At 44.5% G+C, this 9,743-nt stretch overlaps 1 protein-coding gene across 4 annotated transcripts in view; it reads left to right on the top strand.

Annotated features, from left to right (window-relative positions):
* Positions 1-9,743, top strand: part of RABGAP1L (RAB GTPase activating protein 1 like) — a 559,138-nt gene that overhangs the window by 425,743 nt on the left and 123,652 nt on the right. For all 4 annotated transcript variants that reach the window (XM_019501851.1, XM_019501854.1, XM_019501852.1 and 1 more), the window contains one exon: positions 4,580-4,708. In XM_019501851.1, the coding sequence (XP_019357396.1) occupies positions 4,580-4,708 (129 nt within the window). The remainder of the gene's footprint in view (positions 1-4,579; positions 4,709-9,743) is intronic.

The following is a 9,743-nucleotide window of genomic DNA, read 5'->3' as shown; positions in this document are numbered from 1 at the left end:
CCCCCAGTGCCACTGCCCACCCCACCCTGAGCACAGCCCCGGCCAAGCCCCCTGCCAGAAAGAGGCCAGTGTAGCTCCTGTCCCTGAGCCCACAGCGGGTAGCCTCCCCTTGCCCCGTGCACAAATATGGTAGGCACGTGCCCCCCATGCCTCCCAAGGGTGCATGCAGCAGCGACCCCAAAACCCTCTGGACAAGCCACCTGCAGCTCTGTCCCATGCCCTGCTTCAACTGGGCAGCACCTTCCCCTGCCCCAGCCCCATTCCCTTCCTCACTGTGGGGGCCTCAGTCTGCCCCCCAAACCCCTTCTCCCCCCACATTCCTTCCACCCCCTCAACTTACTGGCAGGAGGCTGCTCTCCAAGCTGTCAGGCTGCATTTCTGGCTGCCTACATGCTATGGCTGTGTGCATGCATGCAGCATTTATTGGTGACATTATCAGCTACACTGGCCAAAAAAAGCCGATTGCCAGTAATGTCAATTTCCTTTTATCAGTGCCAGTACGATATGGACCAATACATCGGTGCACCTCTACTTGGTTTGCCTCCTTATTGAAAACACGGCAAAAAATGGAGGATGTTGGTTATCCAGAAGGCTAAGAAATCCAGACTCTGGGATTAACTTTGGGTATATCTTCACTACACAATGCAGTGCTGTGTAGAACTGTATATGAGCTAACTTGGACACCAAAGGTAGTGTAGTTACATTCGTTTGACACTCTGTGAGATCAAATATTTCCTACTTCATATGATGGACTTCCACACTAACTCAGCTTTACTGCTGCATGGCACTGCATTGTGCAGGGTAGATATATTTTTCCTTCCAGAAATAGTATTTGAAAACACCCGTCCAGTAAACCCCTTCCATGTAAACCTCCTACCTACCTGTGTTAGGCTATGTCTACACTGTAGACAAACAATGCCTGACAATGGTAACCTCCACCACACTGCCCTCTTCTGGAACGAAAGTACTGTACCAACTTATGTGTAATGCCATGGGTAGGTTAGCACAGGGTAGTCATTCACCCTGAATTGCTGCATAGATGCAACTATACCAGAGGTTCCCAAAATGTGGTACATATATCCCTGGGGTACGCAAGGTATCTCTGTGAGGTACGCAGAAGAAATTACGTAATGGCAGACTTAATTTTGCATTATAATAATAATTGGCATTTAAGGGGTTAAAATATAAAATGTGTGCTGGTAGGTGTACATGGGCAGCTGATAAATCTGGAAGGAAGTACGCAATAAGAAAAAGATTGGGAACCTCTGAGCTAATACTACTTTCAGTTAGGAGGTAGCCTGAGCATAGCTGCATGGCATGCTCAAAGGGGATGATACCAGGTACAATAAGTTTGCTATGTCAACCAGCCCTTAGAGTTTTATTATATTACCCATCACTATAATATCTAAGCATCATAGGCAGATCCAGGATTTTATAAAGGGGGATGCAGGAACTGGTGCTGCAGGGGTAGCTGCAGCTGTTCCACTCAACTCTCCTCCTCTCCCCCCGTCCCCTCCACAGGATGGGCAGACTATGCTGTTGGAACAAAAAACAGGGTCTTTTTTTAAGTCCCTGATTCAGGTAAGAAGTTACCCGCCACTATTAGTTCCCCCTCCCTTCTCCATATGCAGTGGGCATGTCTACATGTTCATTAACGTGCTGTAATTATGGCGCACAAAGTTTAGTACATGTAAGAACAGGTACTAACTTAATGAACCGTAATTGGCGCTACAGCTCAGTAATGCCAGCACACATTTTTAAGGTAATGCTAATGCACAGTAGACTAATTCTACTGCACATTAACACTGTTTCTGCCTGCTGTGCTAATGTGCGGTAGAATTAGTCTACTGCTCATTTAGCATCTCATGTAGACGCACACCTATAGTGCATTTGTCCTCCTCTCATCACATTTGCCTCATCCTGTGTCCTCCTCCACCTGCCACTGCTACTGTCTCCAGCTGCTCTAGGGGTGACAGGGAGCATTGGGGCTGCTTCTGTTCTGCTCCTACTGGGCTACCAAGGGAACTAAGCTAATCTGGGGACAATGGCAGCAGCAGCAGGGGCATGGTGAGTTCCTCTTCCCTGAGCCTGCTCCTGGACTGGCAGGGAGCACCCAGGGACCAGGCAGGGAGGGGGAACCTGCCTGCTGCCAGTGTTCCAGGCCAAGCCTGCTCCCCGTGCAGCCTGTCTGGAGTTGGGAAGGAGAGGCTTTGGAACTCCCATGCCGCAGGGGCAGCCAGAGACAGCAGGGACAGTGGCGGTGAGGGATGGGAAGAGGATGTGCTGCTGAGCAGGGAGGGGAAGGGATGGGGGGATTCTTAACTGATTTGGGGACTTTAAAAAGTCCCCAGCTGCTGCTTCCACAGCATTGGGGGTGGGGGGCAACCTCACCAATGCACCCTGCTTTTGCATCTGCCCCTGATGAGCACATTCCACATAAAATCAACAGCATAAACCAGAGGCTCTCTCTTTCCTGAGAACAGACTTCTGCTTGGGGTAGGTTATCTGGTGGGGATGTTGAGAGCAAAAGGAGCATTTGAACTGTGAGCATCATTTACAGTGGGATTTTTCTCAGAAAAGGTGGCTTTGCAGTGCAACAGCGATCTCCAGTTCAAATGCCTCCACTGATCGCAGCTGCGTGAATATTGCACACAGGGAGAAAATAGCCAGTTTCCAAACCATCTACGGCTTTTTGATGAACATTAACACTTTGAACTCTACCCAGAAGCTGACAGGTAGCCAGGGCAGATTTTGGCATATTGATGCCCCGTGCTGTCTGCATAATTGGCTGCTTAATACACTGACCACCACATTCTGTAATGTTCAGATAGTCCCATAATTTTGCCCAGTGTGGCATACACTCCAGTCAACTGGTCTTAAGTGACAGAAATGCAGATTAGCTGTAGTAGAGCCTACATCTAAATTAAACAGTTGCAAGTGCAGCTGAAAAGAAAACAAAAATGTTGGCCGAAGTAGCATCTGTGAGCAGCCCTAGATCCACAAGACACCTTAGTGCAGCATCATTCTATCAACATTACTTCAGTCTTGTCTGACTGAGTCTCAGCCAGATAGCTCTCCTGCCAATTTTTTTGTGGACAGAATCAGATGTAATAGTTTATAGAGCAGAGTGTCATCAACATCCTGAAAACAGCTTTTCTCATGTCCCTCCTCTAATGCTCCCAGTGGTCTCTTCTGCGGTAAACAGAAAGGCAACCAAGTAGATCTCTTCAGAATTGTGAGTGTTTTGGAGGCAGACTAATGCCTGCGCAGAACTAACCTCTGCAGTTGCACACAAAAAGGAGCCAAGCCACTCAAACAACTCTATCTACTTTAGTCACACCTTGTGATCAGTGGTAACACAAAGTCTACAAACAGATCCAGAAGAACAAGTGTATCATTTAATCATCTGCTGCCTTGAGGAGAGGGATAATTAATCAGCATATTCAGTATCGTTTTGTCTCTTCATTTGGCTTAAATCCTGACTAAGGAAATCGTTAGACCCAAGAAATTAATTGTCCCCTTTATTCCTGATTAATGACTTTAATAATGACCTCTTCCAACATGGGAAATTAAATACAGGTCAGTAATAAGCAATATTGCTAGCGTTCTGGTGGCACAGTTTGTACACTAACTGACATCCTCAGTTTTGACTATAGATCCTTGCATTCCTTCAAGTGCAGCACTTAACCTTACCAAACTGTACTTATGTTCTTACTGAAGTGTAAATAATGGAAGCAGTTATTAGTTCTCATAATATTTCTGTAGTTTTTTTTTATTAACCATTATTTGTCAAATATTATTGAAACTCAAGTTCAGGGATTGCAGCTTAAAAACTTTGTCTGAACACTCACATCCAGAATATCTTAAGCAAAATATCTAAAGGATTGGTATTGCATTTTAGAAAGGCATGAAATGTAGACTTTAGTAAATCTGAGAATGTGTTTTTTCCAGTCTGTTATCAGCAGCCATAGTAGATTTCCATTGAATCTTTATCTCTTCCTCTCTTAAAGTGTTAGCTATAGTTATGGCCTGATACCACAATGATAGGCACTATATTAACATGTAGAAGAAAGGGTACAAGTTTATTTTCCTGGCACAGTGCAGTATATGAACTGTGACTAGCTGGTTCTTATTATAACTTGGAAACCCTTTCACTTCTGGTAATCATGTGTGCAGTCATATATAGTGTCTTCCTAGTAGAGCAAAAATCAGCAACAGTCAAGAAACACAAACCATCTAAAAAATACCATGGTTCTTCTAGGTTTTTTTCACTTTCACTGAATTCCATTTTGACAGGCTTTGCCAGATTTCCTTTCTCAGCCTCCAGGTATAGAAGGATAAGTACATCAGCTTGTTAAAGTCCTCTTATCACAGTGCTTTGCTTGGGATTTCTTTGGACGTGCTCCGACTTCTATTTCATCTTTTGAGATACAGGTTAGAGAGCTGTTTTCCTAGAGAATGGTTTTGAGTTAATGTGAATACTGGCTGTTTGGAATAAATTCAACAGATGATAAATCCACTAATAGTGCAAGTGGAAATGTTCTCTGTGTTTAAAGTAGTTCTCTGTGTTTTATTGTAGACCTCAAAGGAAGACCTTTTACAAGCTGATTTTGAAGGGGCTTTAAAATTCTTCAGAGTTCAATTGCCCAAGAGATACAGGGCAGAAGAAAACGCCAGACGACTGATGGAACAGGCCTGCAATATTAAGGTAGGAGTGATCCTCATTATCTCTAATTTACCTAGAGTGAGTACAGGGAAAGAGAGGCTGAAGAGTGGCAGCAGAACATGGCATTCAAAGTGAAATCCCTATTTTGCTTGCATTTACATAAAGTTTTTTCCTCCCTCAGAACCTACTTAAATCAAATAACTAATTAACATGGGAAAACTGATTTTTTTTATTGAGAAAAGCAAGACTATCAGTGTCTTCTCATTAATTAGTTAATTAGCTGATTAGTAAATAGTCAAAAGACTAAAAAGATTATCTCAAATAATCTTATATTCAGGTGCTAGTTTGGGCTACCAGGTGTGCTGCCTTTGCGATTCATCTGTAAGATACTGCTTTATAATGTAAATTTTTTGGACTAGAAGACAATTTCTCTTGCAGTTTACTCTAACCAAGACAATGGGCATTTATTCAAATTGCCTACCAGGGGACTTTCTTATACTACTTCACTAAATCTGCTAGGGAAAATACAAGAGGGCATAGTGCTGGGATTTTAAAGATCTTTTCATTCTGGAATTTTTCTGTTAGGGACTAAGTACAGACATTCAAAAAGCCTGGGCCTAAATTGATTCAGTCTAGTCTTTGCAGTTTAGTCTAACCTGCATAGTTTGAATCTATTTGCAGGTGAATAGACGGTTGCTTTTGATTCCGGAAATGCAGGCACATGCCTGCAGTGGCGAAGGCTAGAAGCTGGGGGGTGCTAGAGAGAGACCATGGCTACAGGGAAGCTGTGCACAGGTGGGGGTGGGGGTCATGGCCAGGTCCGGGCTTGCCTGAATATGACTGGGGAGGGGTTTAAACTATGGCCTGCAGGGACCTTAGCCAGGGTGTGCCTGGAGGGGTAACGGGAAAGCAGCCCCTGCCAGGTATTTCCCACCCTCACAGCTCCAGAGGCAGGGTGAGTGGTGGCAATGCACCAGGGAGGGCTTGGGACCCTCTGAGCCCCGGTGCTGCCACTTGCCCCATGTAGTCCGTGTCAGCTTAGCCTGCCCCATTCCCACTCCCACCCATAGCGCAGCCCCCTGAACCAGGAAGCCATTACAGGGGCTGCTGCCCCGTCAGGGTCCCTTCCTCTTGTTGCTTCAGTTGCAGGGGTGGGGGCATGGCTCGAAGCCAGCCAGCATGGCCCCCTTAGGCGAAGGGGGCAGGGAAGGGTTTATTTCCCCCTTCCTCTGGCATCTGGCAAAGGGCGCAGGGAGGGAGCTTATTCTGTCATTCACCCCATGCAGGGGGCAATCGGCAGAGGTGGTGGTTGGAGCTACCAGACCCTGGCTGCGGTCCTGAGGGGGTGGGGAATAAACCCTCTCCCTGCTTCTTTTGCCTCGGGGCCATTCCGGCTGGCCATCCTCCCGCCCCTGCTGATAAAGCAGCAAGAGGGGAGCATCAGGCTGACCCTGGCTTGGGTCCGTGCCAGTGGGACATGGAGAAGAGAATTAAACCCCCTCCCTGGCCAGTTCACTTGAGGCTGCTGCTGGGGCTGGCCATGCTCCCCACTGCTTCAGTGGCAAAAGAGAGGGAAATGCCTGATAGTGGCTGCTCTGTCTTGGGCAGGCAGACCCTGGCTGGAGTCCCAGGGGGGAAAGGAGAGGCAGGGAATAAACCCCCTTTCCCATCCGCTTCACCTCAGGGGGCCATGCCAGCCAGTGCCTGGCTGTGCCCCTGCCCCTGCGAGATCCTGACACAGGCTGCTGCGCCTCAGCCAGCAGACCCCAGCTGGGGTCCATGCCACTGGGACAGCAGATGGAGGGGGAATTAAACCCCCACCTCCATTTGCTTCACACTGGTCTGGCCATGCCCCTGCCTCTGGAGCAGCGAGTAGAGAAAAGCCTAGCAGGGGCTGGCAGATGCTGGCTGGGGTCCACGTTGGTGGGACGTGCAAGGGAGTGGGGAATAAACCTCTTCCCTGCTCCCTTCGCCTTAGCGGGGACCAGCATCTGGCCATGACCCCGCCCCTGCTCCGGCTAGAGAGCAGAGGGTTGGGGCCAGTCCTCCACTGGAGCAGATGGTGTAGCCCAGCCCAGGGCTGCAGAGCATGCTGGGGGACTCTGGTTTAACTTAAACCAGGAAGGGGTCTGGGAAGCAAAGTTTCCTAAACTGGTTGGACCTCAATCAGTTAAGTCTTATACTGCATTCAGCCAGCTTTGTCTTAAACTGGTTTCAGCCATTTTGCAACTGGCTTATGTGCACTGAACTTATGTTCTGTTACAGGCTTATACCAGTTTCTGCTCACTTAAACCTGTTTATGTGTAACTTCTGTCCCTAGCCAAAGTGATAATAAAAATAAAGTTTGATATTTTGGTTAGAAATTGAAAAAGTCCAAAAAGAAATATGTGTAAGTATTGAGGGTTTAGTATTAACTGGAATGACGGCTAAAGCCCAGCAAAATTGGCCAAGGATGTATCTGTAGAGGCTATGATATTCACGCTTGGAAAAAGCTGAGAAAACAACTCAATTTTACTCTTACTACAGTTTTAAAATACATTTATTTCCCTTTTTGTCTAGTTTAATGCTTCATTTTGATAGTTCCTTTTTCTAAGTAGGCATTTTATAAGTCATACAAATCTCATGAAGGTGAGAGCCTCTCAGCACTAGGTCAGATCTGTTCTAGAGAAGGCAAATGCTATGCATATTTTCCCATAAAACTTCACTTCAATCTGGATATGGCATTTTACCATTATATTAGACAAATTTTAAAGATTTTTCCTATTGGCTAGAGATTTCTGTTGTGGGGTTTGTGACGTTACTTGAAACAAGACTTGAACACTTCCTTCAGAAATTAACGTGGGGCTGAGGGAAAGGGCTTACAAAGCAAATATTCAGGTTCAACATACATATATTTCTTAATGCAACTGGTTCAGATTCTGGCATGTGTAAATGCAGGACCAGTTTCTATTGAGCTAAATAAAATTATTTCTATGTTGTTTACTTAGTGCACATCTTCCTGAGGAGATTTAAAAACTAAAGTCCTTCAGCTTTTGGCAGGCATCTCACGGTGCTTTGTTATGGAAGATACTTTCCAAAATACCTCAACTTATTTTCATGCCCTGTATTGTGACTTTCAGTGTAAGAGCAGTGTTATAACTGTGATGGTCCAGAAATTGTATAAGAGGCAAAGATTTTTTAGGGTGATATTTTTTTATTGTACCAACTGTATAGTTGGGATAGAGTTAAACAAGCTTTCAGTGAACAATGTCTTACATTTGAAAGCATGTCTGTCTCTGTCACAACCATACGGTTGGTCCAATAAAAGGTAGCATGCCAAGTTAATATTAATGTATTTTCTTCTTTCTGGATCATACCACTAGATCATGCCAGAAAGAAGAAAGTACAGTAACTTTAACTTACTGCTGCCTATAGTACAGTGTTATCACTACACAATTTAATGGCAACTGTGATTTTGACTAGTTATGCTTAATAAGAGTTGCCACTTTTTTTAAACTTAGAGTGGCTTTTGCTATAGTTTGTACATTAAATCTATGTAAAATATAGACTTCTTAAAACAGTTATTATGGTAATATTCTATTTCAGCCTTCTTCCAGTCTGTTCATTAGTCATTTGAAAGATTTTGTGGTAAAATACATTATCCTTTGCATTTTGTCTTCATGCAGGGTTGTTGTTTGAGTACATATTAATTGGTGTGTAGCCAAAGATTGTACTATTTCACAGTTAAAATAGCTACATAGTTTTGCATCCCATACAAAAGGAAACCCCAAACTTAATAAATGGCTACAGAAGAACAGTGCAGCATTTCTTCCAATGTATTATTCTTAAAAGAGCATTTCATTCTAGTTTTTAGTAGTAAATTTCAAAAGGGTACAAATTTATTTTGTGTGTGTGTGTGTGTCTGCACGTGCTTTGTTTGTTATTCTATTGGGATATCAAACTGTACCTGTAAATGATTCACAGCATTAACTAATACAAGATATTATGGTGGTATATTGCTAGCAAGAATGGTGAATGGTAAATAAATAAATCTTGTCAGAAGACCCACTAACAGGGAGAGAGAAAAATTAAGAGGCATGAGCCAGGGGGAACAGCTATGACCTATGAAAAAGAAAGGAGAGTAAATGATGAAGAGATGCACAAGAGGTCAGCTTTAGCAAAGTGCATATTAGGCCTTTATAAAACATACCATAGAATACTAAACTAAATCCCAAAATGAATGGGCAACCAGCAGAGTTATTTAAGAATGAATCTTCTGCGGGCACAATTTTTTGTATGGGTAACAAGCAAAAAGTAGAATTCTGTACACACTGGAGTGGGAGGAGTGAAAGTAAGGCACAGAGGAGTTTGAGATGTGGAACTGAAGTACTGTTAAAAGTCTGTGCACCCACGTGGGTAGGGTTGTAAGGAATGGAGAATTCAGGGTCAAGAATGATACTGAAAAGTTATCAGTAGTGCAGGGAAGAAGAAGATACGAGTTAAAATCGTAACATTTTTTTAAGCCAGCTGTTCTAGTCTGAATATGCCCCCCTCTGTAGAGTATCTAAGTCCTCCTAAGGTGTGTTAAGTGCATTCTGCTAACTCACTAAGGGTAACCCTTAATTGCATTCAAGTATAAAAGACATTGGAAGGGATCTGTGTGAACTGACCAGCCTTGCAATGGGAAGCCTGAGATGGCTTTAAAATTGTAAATATATCAATAAAACATTGTGTTGAACTTATATCTATATATATAGTAATGTTGTGATTTTTAAACAGAGAAAACCAGGATCTCTGGGGAGATGCCTTGTTGGACCTGGTGCTGGCCACTGGGGATGACCTGGTGAGGGGGCTGCAGGTGCTTGACCACCTGGGCGACAGCGATCATTGCCTGCTAGAATTCACCATCCAGCACAAGGTGGCAAAGGCCTACAGCAAGGCAGCAGCCCTAGATTTCAGGAGAGTGGACTTCAGTGAGCTAAGGAGAATAGTCAGGGAAGCACTGAGGTCCCGGAGGGGAGGGGAGCCAGGTGTCCAAGAAGAGTGGTCGCTCCTTAAGGAGACAATCCTCCAAGCCCAAAGGGAGGTAATCCCAACA

This window comes from Gavialis gangeticus, unplaced genomic scaffold (assembly GCF_001723915.1).
Source record: "Gavialis gangeticus isolate Ggan-Ray unplaced genomic scaffold, GavGan_comp1, whole genome shotgun sequence".
In the NCBI taxonomy this organism is placed as follows: domain Eukaryota; kingdom Metazoa; phylum Chordata; order Crocodylia; family Gavialidae; genus Gavialis; species Gavialis gangeticus.
Note: the sequence above shows the minus strand (reverse complement) of the source record. Positions and strands in the feature narration are given on the sequence as shown.